This window comes from Vipera berus, assembly GCF_964194415.1.
Source record: "Vipera berus genome assembly, chromosome: 7".
In the NCBI taxonomy this organism is placed as follows: domain Eukaryota; kingdom Metazoa; phylum Chordata; class Lepidosauria; order Squamata; family Viperidae; genus Vipera; species Vipera berus.
The window spans coordinates 11,859,762-11,880,976 of NC_138209.1; the positions used below are offsets into that span (position 1 = coordinate 11,859,762).

The following is a 21,215-nucleotide window of genomic DNA, read 5'->3' on the forward strand; positions in this document are numbered from 1 at the left end:
CTGGCAAACACTAAGTGTCTCTGCTGAGCTAACAGCTGACCATGTTGTGCTGCCTAAACTGTAAAGCCATGGATGGCGTTGTGCTGTCACTGCTTGAAATTTTCCAACAGCATTTGCCAGGGAATTTGCGCAGCAACTGTCCAAATGAAGTCAGAGACCCTGACACAAACTTGTAGTTTTATAGAAATAAGTGTATTTAACATTTATATTTACAGCAGACGAGAGCCAGGATCATGGGAACATCATGAGGTAAATCCAAACAGCATACAGAACACGCAGGAGGGGAAAAAGGCGGGGGGGAAAAAGGCAAACTCCCCCTTTATACCCGCAGCAGCCAATCGTGGTGTAGATCGGTGGCCGCCAATCTTTTGGACACCAGGGATCGGTTCCGTGGAGACAGGTTTTTCCACGGACCGGAGGGGGCCTGGTTTCGTGTGCTGCCTGCGTCCCGCAGATGGGGTTTCACTTGTCTGCACGGCTCGGTTTCTGGCATGCCACGGCCTGGTGCCGATCCATGGACCGGGGGTCAGGAACTCCTGGTGTAGATTGCCCCCTGCATGAACCAGCCCTCTCCAACCGATCAACTATAACTGTGTGTTCTGGCCCACTGTACACTTTACTGTACCAGCTGCTAAATTTAATATCCTAACTTAAATTCTTTTTCCACTCTTCCAAACTTGGCATGTGCATCTGATTCTAAGATGAAATGCAATGAATTTCACCCAAATGTGATCCACATAAGCAGTTTTGTTTCTCTTTACACACACCTGATACCCTTTGATTCTTTCCATTTCTTTGCTAGCGAGAGGATTGCTCTTGACCACACAAACAAGGGCCTTCACAGCAGCATAAAGTCCTTCTACGTCCGATGCCATGGCTACTAGGCCCAAAATAGCAGCAGCTCCACCAATGTACTGCAGCGTAGTTGCAACAGGCTTAGGGACAAATGTTCTTACCCCTACATGGAGGTGGCAAAATAAAATAAAAACAATTACAATCAGTTTTACAACATAATCATCAGCTTTTGCCCAGGTTTGCCTGGTGCGCCAGTTGCGACCCTACCTGGACCGAGATGCCCTACGCACAGTCACTCATGCGCTCGTGACCTCCCGTTTAGACTACTGCAACGCTCTCTACATGGGGCTGCCCTTGAGGACCACTCGGAGGCTTCAGCTGGTGCAGAATGCGGCCGCGCGAGTTGTGATGGGGGTTTCCTGATACTCCCATGTAACACCTCTACTCCGCGAGCTGCATTGGCTTCCGGTTGCCCTCCGGGTGAGATTCAAGGTGCTGGTGATGACCTATAAAGCCCTAAATGGCTTGGGTCCGGGATATCTGAGGGAACACCTGCTGCCGGCATCAAGCTCCCTTCGTCCAGTGCGCTCCCACAGGGAGGGTCTTCTCAGGGTGCCGGCAGTAAAAGACTGCCGGCAGATAACACCCAGGGGGAGGGCCTTCTCTGTGGGTGCGCCTGCCCTCTGGAACCAGCTGCCCGCGGAGCTTAGGACTGCCCCCGACCTTCGTTCATTTCGCCGGGACCTGAAGACCTGGCTCTTTGAGCTTTCTGGCCCAGGCTGAGAATTTTAATTGGGGTTTTTATTTTTAGGGATTTGATTTAATCTTTTTAAATTGTTTTTAATTTTTGTATCGATCTTTGTTTTAAATACCCTGTAAACCGCCCTGAGTCCTTCGGGAAAGGGCGGTATATAAATCCAATAAAATAAAATAAATAAAATAAAATAAAACTTAAGTATTACTTCAAAAATAAATAGTGAATGTTCCAATTTCCTTTATCTTGCCTTATTTAAAAATAGTAAGTGGAAAAAAATGTATCATATCCGATTCTGAGCTACACTGCTGATCCTGTACAGGTTGCCAACAATGGAGAATAAAGCCAAATAATCAGTTCAAAATTTTGTGTACATGTATTCAGACTCTAAGTCATGTTTTGAGGTTCTTCTACGCAGCAAACAAAAGGAGCTATCCTCCTTGCTTACTGACCATTCAATGGTTAGACGTTATCCAGTGCTAAAAGGAAAAAAAAACCTTTACAGCTCATTTACAACTTTTGCAGCACCTCAGTCGTGTGATTGCCTTACAATAAATACACAATGTCCTATATCTGAGCTATTTCTTTTTTCTGCCGTTGCATAATAGAGACACTGGAGAGAAAAGGATTGCAAGAGATTAAGCTGTTTGCTCTTATACTGAAATCAATGTATTTGCAACAGAAGCTCAGAGCTGAGAACTATTGTTTATAGTATGCTTGGAGAGAAAAGGATTGCAAGAGATTAAGCTGTTTGCTCTTATACTGAAATCAATGTATTTGCAACCGAAGCTCAGAGCTGAGAACTATTGTTTATAGTATGCTTTTGCATTCTCTCCTTTCTAATCTTTCCATTCTGTGTGAATGGGAGGGGAGAAAAAAAAGCAAGCAATTTCTGTAATATCTCACTTTTGCCTGACCATTTCCTCTATAGAGCAGAGAAACTAGAGAGGAAGGTATTGCAAGAGTGTAAGTTGTTTTCTACACATCTCAAGCAACATGATTACACCAGGAGTGGGAAAACGATCCCAATTGGGATCAGCAACTTGGTTGTTAAGTGAAGTAAAAATGTGACTGTGCTTACAATCTTACTTCAGCTTTCCTTTGCTTTAGACCTAGAAAGGTTGTCAATGTGAGGATTGTGATTGCAAAGTAAATTTTTAATCACCTTTTAACTGTGAATGTTTGCTGTACAAGATATGTTGCTAAATGATGACTATCTGTTTAGATTTGGGATCAGGACTGGTTAGGGTAGGGTAGGGTAGGGTAGGGTAGGGTAGGGTAGGGTAGGGTAGGGTAGGGTAGAGTAGAATAGAATAGAATAGAATAGAATAGAATAGAATAGAATAGAATAGAATAGAATAGAATAGAATAGAATAGAATAGAATAGAATAGAATAGAATAGAATAGAATAGAATAGAATAGAATAGAATAATAGAATAGAATAGAATAGAATAGAATAGAATAGAATAGAATAGAATAGAATAGAATAGAATAGAATAGAATAGAATGAGTTGGAAGGGACCTTGGAGGTCTTCTAGTCCAACTCCCTGCTCAGGCAGGAAACCCTGTACCATTTCAGACCAATGGTTGTTCAACCTCTTCTTAAAAATTTCATTGTTGGAGCATTCACAACTTCTGGAGGCAAGTTGTTCCAATGACTAATTATTTTAACTGCCAGGAAATTTCTCCTTAGTTCCAGGTTGCTTCTCTCCTAGATTAGTTTCCATCCTTTGCTTCTTGTCCTGCCTTCAGGTGCTTTGGAGAATAGCTTGAGTCCCTCCCTCCCTCCCTGAGATATTGGAACACTGCTATCATGTCACCCCTAATCTTTCTTTTCACTGAACTAGATATACCCAATTCCAGCAACTGTTCTTTACATGTTTTAGCCCCCAATTCCCTAATCATCTTTGTTGCTCTTCTCTGCACTCTTTCTAGAGTCTCAATATCTTTTTCACATTGTGGCGACCAAAACTGGACGCAGTATTCGAAGTGTGGTCTTACCATGACATTATAAAGTGGTATTAACACTTCACGTGATCTTGATTCTATCCCTCTCTTAATGCAACTTAGAACTGTGTTGGCTTTTTTGGCAGGTGCCGCACATTGCTGGCTGATATTTAATTTTTGGCAACTGAATGAGCCCTCCTTAATTGATTGATATTCAAGAGTAATTTTTAATGTAACAGACAGAAGCATTACATACTTGAGTAATCACCATGCAAAACACGTATAATTTTATTTCAATGTTTTCTCACCCAGATATCCTATCAAAGCTGCACCAATGGTACGCGCAGGTCCATTTAAATGTCCTCCTGAATTGTGGAGCAGTTTTACTGGAGTGGCATTTTCATGAGATGAAATAGCTAACTAATGAGTTAACGACAAAAAAACCCTTTGTTTAGACAGAGTTTATAGGAACAATATACTTTGAGCATTTTCACAGATTGACAGAAAAACAAATTCCTCAAGCCTAAGAAAAGAAAGGTTTGGTATGATTCTGGGATTAACACAAACATAAGAATAGTAGAAAGGAACAGTTTCCTTGTAAAAGGGAAGAAATGTTTTTTTTTTCCAGTTGGACAATATCAGAAAGTTTCGCAAACATCTTTAATTTTCCCGGCTTGAAGATAAACACTTTTGTGGACACTTGTCATCACTTAGGCGAGGGGTAGGCAACCTTGGTTCTTTTATGACTCGTGGACTTCAATTCCCAGAATTCCTGAGACAGCCATGGCTGTCTCAGGAATTCTGGGAATTGAAGTCCACGAGTCATAAAAGAACCAAGGTTGCCTACCCCTGACTTAGGTCAAGCTTCTAACTCTCAAATCCAAAAGCACAGTTAGTGGGAATCATTCATTTCTAAAAGCTGTGAAAGGATGTAGCATCAAGTAGAATGCGTTATGGAGAAGCAAATAACAATTTCTCTTTTTTTGGTACACAGCCTTTAAATAGGCTGCTTAATTTTCTCAGCCTCTCTTAGAAAGCCTCTCTTTCTCTCTCTGGTCCATTCATAAGCCATTTGCCTTGGATCAGCTCCCATTATGCACCCCTATCATAGAAACATTTATAGATAGTCCTTGACTTAAAACCACAACTGAGCCCAAACCTTCCATCGCTAAGCAAGATGGTTGTTAAGAGAATCACTGTAGTTGTTAAGCAAATCTAGCTTGTCCCATTGACTTTGCTTGTCGGAAGCCAGCTAGGAAGGCTACAAATGGTGATTAAATGACCCTAGGACAGTGCAACTTCATAAATACATGCCAGTTGCCAAGCACCCAAATTTTGTACATGTGGCCACAGGGATTTGTATGTGTCATAAGTCACTTTTTTCAGGGTCATTGTAACTTCAAACGATCACTAAACAAAGTGGGCAAGTCAAAGATTACCTGTACCTCATATGAGATTACAAAGCCAGTATCCGCTGGAATACTCCAAAGTGTAAGTTAGCTGCAATAACTCATGTAACTTCGTCCCTCCGAAGTATAAAAGAGGTAACAAAAACACACTTTTTAAACCACCTGGAGCCACCAAGAGTGAGTTGGGTGGCCATATAAATTTTCTTAATAAATAATACCCAGGGACTAAATACTTATTTGTTCTTTGTTAACCTTTAGCTGTGCACATTATCTTCTAACCTGGGATGTATCCATGAGTGGACCCAATATGCAAGCACAACCTATCATAAAAGATGCTTGCCAATCTGGTCCGTCTCGTGGATCAAATAAAAGTGGGAGGTCTGCTGATGGTCAAAGTTGAGTATTACAACGTTTGTTGAGTCAATACCAAAAACTAACAAGCTACACATAAAAAGGTTTTCCGCTTACCTGCTTGGCTATGGCCTTACTGTCCAATTTGTTATAAACTTTTCTAATCCTTGCCACTGTCAGTGAGGAAACAGAGAGCGCGTAGAGGCCAAAAGAAACTTTTTCCTCTGGGACCAATGACACTGGAGATGGACTGATTCCTTCTGCTTTGGAATCTTTACCTTCAAACAAGAGAGTCATTTCACTATGAGGTGATATAATATAGATTATAAACCAGATGAGATGCAATCTTTAAACCCAATTTCACCACAATTGGGAATACCCTAGGAGACTTTAGAGAAGGATTTTTTTTTAGAATTAGCTTCTATTTGCAATATAGTTATAGTGCAGAATTATGGGTTAGAGAGAAATATCTAGCCTAAGATCCAGTCAATAATAGCAATGAAAACCCTTTCCAAAGGAAATAAAATATTCATCCTATCCAGTATTTAGTTTGCTACTCTAAGCGCAAATGTAATAGCTTTTAACTTCACAGTAGCTACAACTTTGAAACAAGCTGCCCTCCTTGCATGTAAATTCTAAGAGTTGCTTAGCAATGGATAAAATTTATCCACGTCATGCAGCCTTAACAATACAGCTAGTTGCTATGATAAATGAGTTGCAAATTTCCCTCCATTCCACTTGGTCTCACCCTACTCTGTTTTGCAATGGCTCGGTTGTTTTCCTCATTAAAAACAAAGCTCCAGCAGTAGGTTGGCCCAATTACAATTAGAGGAACTGTGTATGAAATATTGTCCTCTCCCAACAAGGCAGAACTGCTAGAAGAGACACTCCCACAGGAATGGGAAAAGTAAATAATAATAATAATAATAATAATAATAATAATAATAATAATAATAATAATAATAATAATTATTATTATTATTATTATTATTATTATTATTATTATTATTATTATTATTATTATTATTTAATTTCTATACCGCCCTTCTCCCGAAGGACTCAAGGCGGTGTACAGGGCAAATACAATAAAAATACAATATACAAAAGTTAAGAAAGAATTAAATAGTGTAGCCCAATTACACTAAAAATTAATACAATTAATATTAAAATATCCCAGACCCATCAGACCATGCCGGCTTGTTCAAATAAGTATGTTTTTAGGTCACGGCGGAAGGAGCGAAGGTCGGGAGCCATCCGGAGCTCAACCGGTAAACGGTTCCAAAGGTCTGGCGCGCCCACAGATCTCTGGTCCCAATGACAGACCCAGATTCAATTCAATCTTGCATCATTATCCTGGGTCATGTATATTTGCTTAATTCATCTGTTTTGCACCCACTCCTACCATCTACCTATCTGTCTGCAGAGCAAAACCCAGGTGGTTAATTCTTAACATCTAAATTCAAACAACATTTATTTATTTATTTATTTATTTATTTATTTATTTATTTATTTATTTATTTATTTATTTATTTATTTATTTATTTGTTCTTATATACCGCCCTTCTCCCGAGGGACTCGGGGCGGTGTACAGAGTAAGGTAGGTATACAGATTGAACAATAGTGAAAAACAATAGTAAAAACAACTGAGACCCCAAGAGCTATCAGGCCAGGCCGGACTGCTGGAACAGGTAAGTTTTTAAATCGCGCCGGAAGGTGCGGAGGTCGGGGGCCATCCGGATTTCGGTAGGCAAGCAGTTCCAGAGGGCTGGCGCACCCACTGAGAATGCCCTCCCCCTGGGGGCCACCAGCCAACATTCCTTGAGCGGTGGCACCCTGAGGAGGCCCTCTCTGTGGGAGCGCACAGGACGGAGGGGTGTTGACGTTGGCAGAAGGTGCTCCCGTAGGTAGTCCGGACCCATGCCATGTAGGGCTTTGTATGTCATTGTTAGCACCTTGAATTTCACATACGGAAAACCTAAACAAATCATATTTTTATATGTAGTCCTCACTTCCTGACAATTGGGACTAGCAACATAGTTAGGTGCCCCAGTTGCTAAGTGAGCACACTGGACTTAAAAGCAACTTCCACTTTGTCATTAAGCAAATTACAGTGGTCGTTCAGTGAGACATTATACACCAGCTGCCTGCAATTAGTGCAGGTTCGCGTCCCACCAGGCTCAAGGTTGACTCAGCCTTCCATCCTTCCGAGGTAGGTAAAATGAGGACCCAGATTGTTGGGGGCAATTAAGCTGACTTTGTAATAATGCCGCTGGGGTGTGTGAAAGCCCTAATAAGCAGGCATATACATAGAATGAAGGCTACTGCTAAGCTTGTAAGCCGCCCTGAGTCTTCGGAGAAGGGCGGGATATAAATGGAATTAAAATAAATAAATAAAAAATAAATTATATGACTGAAACTTGCAATCCCACTGCTGTGTTTTCCATTACTTCTGTTGTTGGTTGTGAAGTGCACAGATGGCAATTGTTGTGACTATAGGAAGCAGCAGTTACAACCATTGTAAACAATTTGCAATGTTGAAATATGTATATTTTAATTAATTTGGGCTTCAGTTCAGATTTGAACATCACACAAAGCCCATCATATAAACCTGAAGATTGTATTTAGCCAGTCAGCATATGTAAAAGCACCCTACAATGGTGCATAAGTAATAACTAAATTTATTAATGTTTTTATGCATCTACTAGAAACTGTGGCCCTAAATATTTGAGGATGATGCATTTGGAAGTAGCATTCAGCAACACACACACACACACACACACACACACACACACACACACACATTGCTACTTCCAAATGCATCATCCTAATATATTTAGGGCCACAGTTTCTAGTAGATGCAATTAGTAAGACCTTTGGTCAAAATATCAATCATATTCCTATATTTCACTTTAGAAACATTTAAGATTCAGGCCAAAACAATAGTATAATCTCTTCATGCCAATGTCAAAAATGGATTAGCTGTCTCAGTCCAAGGAGCAAATTAAGAAAGAGATAACATTCTGGAGAAAAAAATTAAAGGTGAAAGATTGTTTATTTGATTAAACACTTCTCAAATTGTTATTATAAAGAATAATTTACAAAATCCTGTTTTCCACATAATCTCAGAAAAACTAATATTACATTTTCAAACCCGTTTACTCAGAAGCGTCTCTGCATTACACCTAGTAAAATCAGCAGTAGATTCTGGATCAAACTATCTTCTGTACATCTTCCACTTTTTATCCTGAAGCCCAAACTAAAATATTTTTGAGGAATAGCTTCTTGCCCCTTTTCAAAATACTGTCAAGGTACTATGCTTTTTTTTTGGGGGGGGGGAGAAATTGTTGAAAAGTCAAATTTTTAAAAAAAGATATTTAAATTAGGATTTGTTTTACTTACAAGGCATATATACAGCTTGGAAACTTCCAACATAGTTTGGACCAAGTTCGTAAATCGTGCTAATGCTTGATGGAGGTAAGACTTCTTCTAAGAAATGGGTTGGTCCCAATCGCCAAACGAGTGAGGAAAGCTGTCGCTGGGCTGGCGGTGTGCCTATATAGGCATAAACTGTACTAACTATTGGTGGATTGGCACAACTTGAACCGCCAGGGCTACTGTGAATATAGTGAAACTGTAAAATACGTTAATGCAAGACTATCACACCTATTCTATAGACAAATAAATTTACATGCTCTACCTATGATTAATCCCCATAGGCCACCACCAAACCATCTAGTTTTTTTTTCTACCATCCTGCTCTGTGTACATAAGAAACCAGCAGAACTAGCACCATAGGTAGTTTATTTTGACATTTCTATGTGCTAAGAAAGGAACGCTCCTGCCCAATTAAAAATATACATAATCTAATTATAAGCTTTTTAATCTAAGGAAATCTTCATGTATTAAGCCTCCATATAAGAGGATTAATGTACTGTATAAATATATCTGTACTTTCAGATGTATTTAAGGAGAGAAAATTATTTTGGGGGGCATCAGACAATACCACCAAGGATAAGACATACAGGTAGTTCTCTATATATACCCCTCCCCCCACCCGGTGGCACCCACAGTATTCTGCACCCCCTCATTTTCATGCTGGAAGAGAGGAAGGAGCAAGGTGCCTGTCAGGATCATTTGCAAGACTGCAGCACAATACAGAAGAATCTAAATTGGTGCCAGACAATGATCAATGAAATTCTGGAGGGGCTGGACTTAAGAGCATTTGTGGTAATATGATGATTCTAAGGTGATAGTACATTTAACTCTGCACCTCAGCTCTGTCTGCTCTTTTCCTACAGTGCCCTCTGTTACACATTTTGATATATTTTATCTAATCTGTTACTTTATAGGGAGATCATTCATTTCTCCTAAGGAGTAACAGGAGGCAAGGTTTTCTCCTGATTGGATTAGCATGCATAATCTCTTCTATTTCACCCATTGGCATGGGACACCTTTTACTTAAAGATAGCGGAGGAGAAGAATCAAATTCTTCCTTCTTCAATTTTGACTAGGCAGGGGAAAAAAGTAGTTGTGGCTTTGTCCCAATTGGATATCTAGGACATTAAACAACCTGTTCTTTAACCCACCCAAAAGCTCTTTTAGATGGATTGTATATGGGGGGAAAAAACTGGATATTTACTACTCCCCTATTTTTCTTGTGAATTAGGCTTGTGGTATGGATGGCTTGCTAGTGGCTGATGCAGTCTATTTTTGGTTCTGACATTCTACATGCTGTACAACAGGGGTCTTCAAACTTGGCCCCAGCCAGGCATACTGGCTGAGGAATTCTGGGAGTTGAAGTCCACAAGTCATAAAAGGGCCAAGTTTGAAGACCCCTGCTGTACAAGGATACCTAACTGGATGAAACATCCTAAGGAAATGAAAGCCAATTGCCTTTATGCTGGCATTTAAAAAAATCTACTGCTATTAATTCCATATGGGACACGGTGGCTCAGTGGGTTAGGACACTGAGCTTGTCGATCAGAAGGTCGGCAGTTTGGCGGGTCAAATCCCGAGTGCCAAGTAACAGAGTGAGCACCTGTTATTTGTCCCAGCTTCTGCCAACCTAGCAGTTCGAAAGCACGTAAAAATGCAAGTAGAAAAATAGGGACCACTACGGTGGGAAGGTAACAGCGTTCCGTGCACCTTTGGTGTCTAGTCATGCCGGCCACATGACCACAGAGACGTCCTCGGACAAGCGCTGGCTCTTCGGCTTTGAAACGGAGATGAGCACCGGCCCCTAGAGTTGGAAACGACTAGCACACATGTGTGGGGAACCTTTACCTTTACCTTTATTAATTCCATGTTTGCAGGACATTGGGACAGGAAATTCTGGCAGCCAGAGCAGTAACTCTAGCTCAACTTACACACAGACATTTTATGGGGTACCTGAAGCAGAAAAAGTTGTTCTAACTATTAAATAATAAGCGTATCCCTACTAGCTCTGCAGAAGTACAAACAAAATTTTTCATTTCTCAGAAATGCGTAAGACATCTGACCATGTGATCTCATATTTAGAATATTTCTTCATATGCACTGTGTTGGTCCCTTGCATTTTTTTTACAAGAAATAGGCAAACCAGATGCCAGTACGGGTTTACACTAAACTGAGCTTTATCAGTTTTTATTTATTCTACAATGTTTATTGTAAACATTTCGCAATATTGTTATATTTGACCCCCACACTGGCTTAAGCTTTCTACTTAATTTTATGTAACTTCTAAATGTGTTATGGTTTTCCAGACTAGGATATTTTTCGAAGACACTCAATTTAATATGGATTAAGCACTCTTTTATTTAACAAAATCAATTCTGATTTTTGAAGAATAAGGATAGGAGCAAGCAACGCTTCTTCAAGTTGGACTAGGGCAGGGGTAGGCAACCTTGGCTCTTTTATGACTCGTGGACTTCAACTCCCAGAATTCCTGAGCCAGCCATGCTGAGGGGAAAGGGAGAGGTTTCCAAACTGAGCCATGCTGTCTCAGGAATTCTGGGAGTTGAAGTCCACGAGTGATAAAGGAGCCAAGATTGCCTACCCCTGGGCTAGGGAACCAAACAGAACAGCATGAAGAGCATAAGAAATCTTTTTAGATATGGCCAAACAATGTAGCTTTGATTTCAAAAAGCCAGACTCCCTCTTCCTATGAATAGCAATCATCATGGGTCCTGTGATACAAGGACTTCAATGTCGCATGCAAGTACGAAGGGATAGAGCTTGCACTGTGACATCACCATGCATGTTTTGTCATTTTGACAAAATCTGGGCTTGCCACACAAACCCCTGGCAAACATGAGCTTAATATCACAAAGTGAAACAGTATAAAAGCTAAACGTTTCCCCCGGCCAGTCATGTCCAACTCTAGGGGGCGATGCTCGTCTCTGTTTCGTAGCCAAGGGAGTGTAGTCCGAAGACAGTTCTGTGGTCATCTGGCCAGCATCACTATACAGTGAGGCACGCAGAACACTGTTACCTTCCCACCGAAGTGGTACCTATTTATTTAATATTTAATAATATTTATCTATTTAATGTTTAAATATTTAATAATATTTATCTATTCGCATTGGCGTGCTTTGGAACTGCTAGGTGAGCAGGAGCTGGGGCAAGTAACAGGAGCTCACCCCATCGCATGGCGCTTGGGTCTCAAACCCGGGCTGTCAGCTTTCCAGCTGACAAGCTCAGGGTCTTTAACTGCTAAGCCATTGCGTCCCTGGAACAACATAAAGCAACTGCCACCAGCACTTGAGAATATATACTATCACATATATTTTCTAGTAAGGGTAGGTGCTATAGGCGCTGAATTACCTTTACTGTATTAATCAGCTGTCCATCAATGTAAAGTGCAGCAGTACTATTTTTCAGCATTCCTTTGCTCATTACCAAAACCATGTGATGCCACTGGCCTTCCACTATATGGTCACCACAACGAAAACGAGCACAACAGGGCAGAATCTCATAGCAGGATGATTCCTCATTGAAGTCATCAGCTGGAGACAAAAGAAGATTGGAAGAGTGTTTCAGTGGCCAAAGGTATTGGTCAACCCCCCCCCCCCCCAAAAGAAGGAAACAGTCTGGTATGCACAATTCCCTTTAAAAATAATAGCCCCTGATTTGGCTTCAAATTTATCAAATGAAAACATTAGAAATTCAGAGTACAAAGCAGTTAACCACTTGAATGTTTGCATTCAGTACACCATCACAACAAAGAACCAGATACAGAAAAGAGTCAAAGTTAAGACTACATTAGAATAAATTAATAAGTGTATGTTAATATTAATAGACTATCCATTTTCACTTACTAAGCAAGCCATCTGGAATGGAATCACAGGTATTTAAATTTCACTACTAGCAACATTAAACAGCTACATTTGGCTTCAATGCCATACTAGGCAGTTTTTGACTTATGACCGGTCGCTTAGCGACTGGTTAAAGTTATGATAGACTTCCTCATGGGTACTTACAACCCAGTTCTGAAGTTCCTTCAGCCAACTCCCTGTGTGGTCATGTGGGCGCTTGGCACAACCGGCCAGGATTTATAGTCATTTGCAGTTCAATTTTATAACTTTTTTTTTGCAGAAATAAAGTTATAAAATTGAGTCAGTCATGTGGGTGACCTAATTTAAAACCATCACGCCTTAAGACCGTGAACAGCAAGTTCCATTTTGGTTGCACGTTGAGGACTACCTGTTTTAAGTTATTGTAGTGGAAGGGGGAAAATTAGTTGAAGAATCTCTTCATCATATTTGGGCTCAATTTCAATAATTGGAAGTTCAGGGTACTCAACAAATTAAGACTTCAAGTTTACAACCTTACTGTTCCAGCTCATCACTTATTCCCCCATGCCACCCATCACAGTTTGTTGGAGCAGGAATGTTATTTCAAAATGAAGCTTGATTGTCCTAAAGTGAAAAAAAAATATTGATGAAATGTCTCTAGGCAGGCTGATTCTTACCATAATTCTGAAGCAGTTCTTCTTTAGTTGAAACAATAAGTGATCGGTCTTTTACTGAAAGGACGATAGCAAGACATATATAGTGCTGTTCAGAGCTGTTCGCCCGCCTTACAATTGTAAGTAACCTGATTGGATGATAATTTGGGGCTGTGCTAAAATGTTCCACACAAAACCAACTTGAAAAGCTTAATCCAGATGGAGGTGGAAAAAGGCGTTCTCCTGTAAGAGAAAACGACAGAAAATTGTGAATGCTCCAACACTGGAAGTTTTTAAGAAGAGACTGGACAGCCATTTGCCTGAAATGGTATAGGGTTTCCTGCCTGAGCAGGGGGTTGGACTAGATGACCTCCAAGTTCCCTTTCATCATCATTATCATTATCTATTAACTCGTTCTCCAAATTCTTTACATTATCTAGCTTAAATATTTTAATCTTGCAGCTGTCTACACAGCTGGATACTATGAATTTCCGGAAGTAGTAAAAATAAAAATATTACTTATACATGATTATCTAATAATAATAAATTAGTATAATAATCCACATCAAACAAATATAAAATATGAAGGGACATAAAATTATATAATGCATTAATGTATCTGGGAATCACTGCCCACATTTCCTGATTGCTATTGAACAGTAAATATAGAAGTGATATGAACAATATATATATTCAATCACAAAAAGGTTTATGAGACTTGTTATTTGTTTCATCTGCTTGCAGCCAATCATTAAACATTTTCCTATATTATTTCCCCCTTTCTCCTAGTGCAGGGGTAGGCAACCTCGGCTCTTTTATGACTCATGGACTTCAACTCCCAGAATTCCTGAGTCAGCATAGCTGACTCAGGAATTCTGGGAGTTGAAGTCCATGAGTCATAAAAGAGCTGAGGTTGCCTACTCCTGTCCTAGTGTATGAAGGGAAAAGAAATGTTGACACAATGTATTGAAAGCTTCCTCCCTCTCTTCCTTCCATTTATATACAACCCATTTTCTACACACTTTCAGTGATTTACCTCACATAAAATCCTTACAGTAAATCATTCACCCAATTGTTAGTGGATTCAGCTATACTCTAATAATCAGTTAATTTGAATTATGAAACACTAGCAACCTGCAGGATTTTGCCTTCATGAAAATTTTTACCAAAACTGGGTCCAAGGGATCGGTGTGTGTGCGTCTGTGTGTGTGTGTGTGTGTGTGTGTTTGTGTGTGCACACACACACACACACACACACACACACACTATCCTGACACAAGGGTACATACATCTGCACGTCATAGTATGAGGTTATATACAAAATGTGAAAAATAAGATCTCACATTACTACTCTCATCTCAGAAAACAATACACAAAACACATCTAAGACAGAATAGTACACATTTATTCTGAGCCAGCATGGTAACCAAGGACTCACCAGTTCCAATTCCACTGACTACAGTGCCATCAATCAAACCTGTAGTAACAACATTATTGGTTGGTGCATTGTGAGGTGCCAAACTAGGTAAGAACAGGCAACTATGAAAAAGAGATGAATGAATTAGGAACAGTTTCTGAACAATAAATGAATAAACAATAAATAAACTATCTACAGTAAATTAGATCAAAAGCTAGCTCTTTTGTAGTTATCTGGACCTAAAACTGATGACAGTAAACATCAATACATTACTAACAACTGACAAAAATTCATAAATCAAACATTTAAGAAAGTTTGACAAACACCTATAGAAATGCTGAAATCCCTATTTGGAGTAAGAGACAAACATGGCCTTTAACCTTCAACTTTCGATAAGAATTGCAAACCAGGGAATGCCAGCAATTATAGATTGATTGAAGAATAATGGTACTCACTCACACCCACTCATATTGACACATGCGCAGACACACAAATCCTCAAAAGAGATCATAAGTACATAATATTGTAGAATAATATCGTAGAAACACTCTGAAGCACAAGCACGTTGAGGAATAGGAATAAATATCATATTGGGACTTTCCTAGATGTCACTGTAAGACAGGGGTGTCAAACTCAATTTCATTGAGGGCCACATCAGCATTGTGGTTGCCCTCGGGGGGGGGGGCGGGTGGGTATGGCCAGGGTGGGCGCAACCTACTGGGTGGGCATGGCTGGAGTGCGTATGGCCTACTGGGTGGGCATGGCCAGCTCTACATCATTGGCATCAAGGGTGCCTATGGGGGCCTGGGCAGGAGTGGGACAGATCTGGGGATCTCTGGCAGAAGGAAGGTCTCTGGGCCAGGGCCAAGGCAGCGGGGGCCATTCCCTCACTGTTTCCAGGATGGCTTCAGGGGTCACATGAAACCACTTCGCAGGCCGAATCCGGCCACTGGGCCTTGTGTTTGACATGTCTGCTGTAAGAGCAGTGATGGAAAACCTGCTCTTTCCAGGTTTCAGACAAGCCCCCAAATCCCTTTTCTATGGCCCAGAGGACCTTCTCCACCACAATTGCTCAAAATTGCTTGCATGGTTTTCTTGCATTTTGAGGCGGGGGAATGGTAGAAACTTTACCTTAACCCTAAAATAAAATTGTCATAATTCAAAATTAATAAATAACATCCATCCTCTCAGTTGCACACACATGCATGATGTTCCCTCATCATTTTGCATCACTGTTCCATTTATTGGACCCAAAATACGTTTTCCCGCCTCCCATAAATATTTCCAAATGTCAGGAGACATTTGCCATTGTTTTTCCACCTGTCTGTTTGATGGTACATTTGTCTCTACACTGGAAAAAAAAACTTGCTGATGTTCTTTGAATAAGACCCAAGATTAACAAACCATGGGACACATCAATCAGATACAACTATGTCATTCAAAGTCAGTGTATGTGTGTGTTGAAGGGAAGATTCAGACAAAAAGATGGCACAATGAGGACACAGTGGATTTATGTCACAATTTTGATGTGTAATCACTGAGCTAGAATTATGTCCAAGGATCCTACCTCCTTTTTTTTGTAAAACAGGAATAAGAATATTCTAATTCAATATTTCAGCATGTGAAATACAAAAAGGTTATAAACTCACATTATGCTTTTATAATCTAAATTTCTTTATGGACCAGTACATAAAAAATCCAAGCAATTTCCATAAACCACATAATGAAATATATTGAGCTTTATATGATCATCAAGTGCCTTTCCAGACTTAGACAATTAGATATAAGGGCCATTCTTACTGGAGAAAAAAAATGTTCTAACACATAAAAAGTAATGCTTTGTGGGGTGGTCCAAACTTAAACTTTGTTACAGAAGAATGTGTAACATCAAAAGCAGCCTTCCACGTCGCATTTTATGGCTGTAAAACCAAAACAACCCACTTAAACATCCATGAAGAACAATAAATTAAGATAAAAGGTTTTGCAAGACCGTACCCAAACCCTTCAAGGGAAGTGTCAAATTCAATAAATGCAGGCATAACTGACGATCCATGAAGTCTAATATCATGTGGGGTTGTCATAGAAACCAAACATTTTACTCTTGTCAAAGGCACGGTGCTTCCTTCAGCTGGCTTCAAAAGGCTCTTGCTAATCCTGTAGTGGGTGTCTTCGTGTAAGCTGAACACACAATCAGTACCAAGACCTTCCATTGATGTCACCATGCTGTCTATAGTAGGAATTAAGAAAAAAAAGCTGTAAAAAGAATAGCTGTGCTAATAGAAAATGTGAAAAAAGGAAGAGGTTGAGCTAATGGAGAAAGGAAAAAATAGGTTTGTTGATTGATATTAAGTCCCACATAATGTGAATAAAATGTGATTCGCGGATTCTACATGGATGAGCTATCAGCAATGGACTTACAGGATTCTAAAAATGATTAGACCGATTATAAAATCAATCCTCAAAATGATATCGGAAGTTGTAAAAGTCAAGGCTATCCATAATAGACAAAAGAACCAAAAAGCAATTTATATAATGGAAAGCATTTAAATTTTAACCCATGAAATTCCATTGAAATCATTCATTGGAAAAGAGTCAAATCCTCCTCCTTTGCCGATTTAATTGGACTGTGAATGAAAGCTTAAGATATTATTTTTCTTCTAGTTAATTCTCACATTGTCATAGAAAATCTATGTGGTCATTAAGAGACAATATCAACTTGATGGCATATAATCAGCCTATCAGTCATTGCACATCTTAACGACATGTAGTAGCATCCAAATGTATTTTAATTTCCAGAACAATGTTTACCTAAATCCAATTTAGCCATGTTCTGCCCGCTACGAGTAATCTTTTTCTACTCAGCCTTGTATTGAAATAGAAATTATTAAGTAAACCTCAGCTATTAAAGACACTGGACTAAATGTAGCCATAATACAGCCAGTCTTTTAATCACAATCACGTTATGCAGCTTTTCTATTATTATCTACAGTAATAATTATAAGTATCAGATATACAGTACTGATAATTATCCGGGCTTTATTCTATTTATGATTTGAAATCAAGATGTTGAAGATAGTTTCGAACTTAAATTATAGAGCTGTTACCAAAAGTGAATACTTAGACCTGAAATGGAAATCCCTAGAAAGACTTAAAAGAGAGACACCACACTGTAATAGTGTGGATTACTTCTGATTCCTTATCCGAGGTTAAATAATTTTTAGAATTGTACTCAAGTAGTTTTTTCTATTACTATTGCAAAAGGCCTCTGTAACAATACGAGCAAATCTCATTAGCACTCATTCTAAATTTTGCTCAAAGAATTACTAGATTTTTAAGAACTGCCAGAAGAACCCCAGACGCTTTTTGAGTATTTGAACACTTACTTCTCATCTCTGGCTCATAACTGAGTGAGCTTGGTTTATGTACACGATACCGTTTCAATAGTTTTTTATCCCAGGCTCCACAATTCAGAGGATTTCCCAAACGTAAAAATTCCCTGAAGAAAAATGGAAAGGAAAACAAAGAGAAGCTTCAGATTACTCTGTACTGCTTTTAACTTTAATCTTTAATCCCTTAATCTAAAAGGCTTTCACTTGAACTCTTTAACAAAAAAAAACAACACCTGAAACTAATCAAGGTAAAGCACATTAAAAGTGTCAAGTCTGTACTGTATGTAAACACATCAGTTAAAATTATTCTTCTATTGTTATTTTGCTTATTTATAACATTTACAGCGAACTTTTTCTCATCAAATAGAATGCAAATCATCTAATCAAAATAGAAAAGTTGCAATCATTTATGTATACAGGTTGAGCTTGGTTTACTACCATTCATTTAGTGATCTGAAAAAGGTGACTCATGACCCTTTTTCACACTTATGACCATTGTAGCATCCTTATGGTCAGGTGATCAAAATTCAGGTGCTTGGCAACTGGCTCAAACTTATGATGGCTGCAGTGTCCCGGGGTCATATAATCACCTTTTGTGACCTTCTGACAAGCAAAGTCAATGGGGAAGCCAGATTCACTTAACAACCGTGTTACTACCTTAACAACTGCAGAGATTCACTTAACAACTGTGACAAGAAAGATCGTAAAATGGGGCAAAACTCGCCTAACAACTGTCTTGCTTAGCAACAGAAAATTTGGGCTCAACTGTAATCATAAGTCGAGGACTAGCTGTTATTTCATTAGCATCCATGTGATCTCTTGACTTTATTGTGCAGTTTTAGGAACTAAACCAAGTGGAGAAATAGAGAAATGATGGCTCTCATTGCCCGGTTCTGAATGATAACCCTGAAGTAAGGCAAACTTTCTCACTTACCGCAGCACCATTGGTTCTAATGTCTGGGAAGCCAATCTTTCAAACATCCTTTGGAGAGGAGGATGCAAAGAGTGGTCTTCATCCGTAAGAGCAGCACTGCATTTCTGCAGAAGACGAGCATGAAGCCCAGCTTCACACATAACTTGTTGATTCCTTTCGGTATGTACAAGAGATTGCAAGATGTTGGCCACTGCAAGCTGGAGATCCAGTGCATGCTATAACACAGAAGGCAAAAACACTGTACTTGAACACTGCATATTATATACTGTACATTCTTACTTAAACCATAGATATAGATCAGAAATGGAAATTTTATACTGGTTACCAGCATTAGGGACATTAGTTCCGAGTAAAACAGGCAGACTCAGATTCCCAGTACAAACTGAAAATACATAGGACAACATGTGGAAGGAGATGTTTTGGGGAAAACCAATGAGAAAATTAGTCTGTTTTCCTCTAAGCTAGGGGTCCCCAACTCCTGGTCCGTGGACCAGCACCAGGCTGTGGCATGCCAAAAACTGGTCCATGCAAACAAGCGAAGCCCATTCATGGGATGCAGGAAGCATGTGAAACCACGCCCGTTCCGGTCCGCTGGAAAAAATCTCCACAGAACTGGTCCCTGGTGCTCAAAAGGTTGGGGGCCACTGCTCTAAGCATCATGCCATTGTATAACCATGTTGTTCCAGGTACCAACCAAAATACAAACTTTCTTTCAATAAACTGAACTATAGTAGTGTTATCAGATTCCAGACAGTAAAGATATCCTAAGATTTAAGATCACTATGTTTATATCAGTATTTCTCAACCTTGGCCACTTTAATAATTCACATCATGCTGGCTGGGGAATTCTGGGAATTCTGGCCCAAGGTTGAGAAACCCTGGGTTATAGAAACTATTAGAATGATACACAGTAAAGCAATAAAGACTCACTTCTGGCTGTGTAGTTGACCCAACGGAGACCACAAGATCCAGCATAGCCAGCATAGCTCCGGGATGGATAATGACAGCATCCAGACTTTGCAGAAGTAGAGTTCCTTTGTGTAACTTCGCATCAGTGGCGTTTTTGGAAGGGAATACTGAAGAAGCTTGTGGCACTGAATGATATGCATGTCTAAAGGTGAGAAGGAAAAATAACAAACCCTTAACGCAGATTCAGCATTAGACTTTTCCCCAAAGAGTTTAATTAAGTACTGAATATTTACAGGTTGGAATAATCGTACACTTCATCTATTAATATGCATTGAGCTTTGTGTTATTACAAATAACTTGCATTTTTCTTTTCCATGCTAATTTGCTCTTTCACTTATTTTTACAAAGATCACAGCAATGTTTTTTTTCCAGAAGATATTTTTGCCCTAATAATGATATGTCATCTAGTCCAGATGAGCTATAAAGCTGATAGCAAGAGGACTTCTCGTCTAAAGATCTTCTCAATCATCCAGGTCATGGTTCTCCCAAAAGATGTTTTTCTTCCAAAAGGCAACTGGACCGAAAAAGTTTTGCTTCTCATCCAAGAAGCTTCTTCAGTTCTTCAGAACTGAAGAAGCTTCTTGGATGAAAAGCAAAACGTTTTCGGAGAAAAAGAAAAAGAACCAAGAAAGTCCAGTTGCCTTTTGGAAAAAGTACTTTAGGGACAGAATAATTTTTCTTTTATTAATCTGGATTGAAAAGGAAGCTTGCCCATCATTCCCATACTGTGTAATACTGTATATACTGAGCACAACCCATATACATTTAGTCCTTGATTTTCAACAATTCGTTTAGGGGCCATTCAATGTTACAACAACACTGGAAAAAGTGACTTATGACTGTTTTTCACACTTACGACTGTTGCAACATCCCCCTGGTCACGTGATCACAACTCAGGAAGCAACTGGCATGTATTTATGAGAGTTGCACTGTCCCAGGGTCATGTGATCACCATTTGCAACTTTCCTGGCTGGATTTCGACCAACAAAATGGGGGAAGCCCGTTTCAATTATCGCGATTGACAACAACTGCAGTGATGCGCTTAACAAGTGGGTCAAAAAAGGTCGTAAAATGGGGCGAAGCTCACTTAACAACTGCCTTGCTTAGCAATTGGAATTCTGGTCTCAACTGTGGTCAATACCTTGAAGAATTAAATATACACCTCTTTCTACAGGTTATAATCATATTATACTAGATGACACTATTGTACACATAGCTCTATAATGTCTAATCCAGTTAGCAGCTGTCACAGAACATTATGCAAACAAACAAACAAACAAACAAATGCCAGTCCTATCACTTTTTCATTCAGGATTCAGCAACACG

The 21,215-nt window shown here is 39.5% G+C and overlaps 1 protein-coding gene across 4 annotated transcripts in view; it reads right to left on the bottom strand.

The window, feature by feature from the left end:
* WDFY3 (WD repeat and FYVE domain containing 3) overlaps positions 1 to 21,215 on the bottom strand; it is a 177,688-nt gene that overhangs the window by 68,519 nt on the left and 87,954 nt on the right. For all 4 annotated transcript variants that reach the window (XM_081333153.1, XM_081333152.1, XM_081333151.1 and 1 more), the window contains 11 exons: positions 19,851 to 20,031; positions 18,921 to 19,135; positions 17,981 to 18,093; positions 16,593 to 16,824; positions 14,619 to 14,719; positions 13,205 to 13,423; positions 12,058 to 12,239; positions 8,656 to 8,887; positions 5,374 to 5,534; positions 3,805 to 3,916; positions 768 to 958 (listed from right to left, as the gene is read on the bottom strand). In XM_081333153.1, coding sequence (XP_081189279.1) covers positions 768 to 958; positions 3,805 to 3,916; positions 5,374 to 5,534; positions 8,656 to 8,887; positions 12,058 to 12,239; positions 13,205 to 13,423; positions 14,619 to 14,719; positions 16,593 to 16,824; positions 17,981 to 18,093; positions 18,921 to 19,135; positions 19,851 to 20,031 — 1,939 coding nt within the window. The remainder of the gene's footprint in view (positions 1 to 767; positions 959 to 3,804; positions 3,917 to 5,373; positions 5,535 to 8,655; positions 8,888 to 12,057; positions 12,240 to 13,204; positions 13,424 to 14,618; positions 14,720 to 16,592; positions 16,825 to 17,980; positions 18,094 to 18,920; positions 19,136 to 19,850; positions 20,032 to 21,215) is intronic.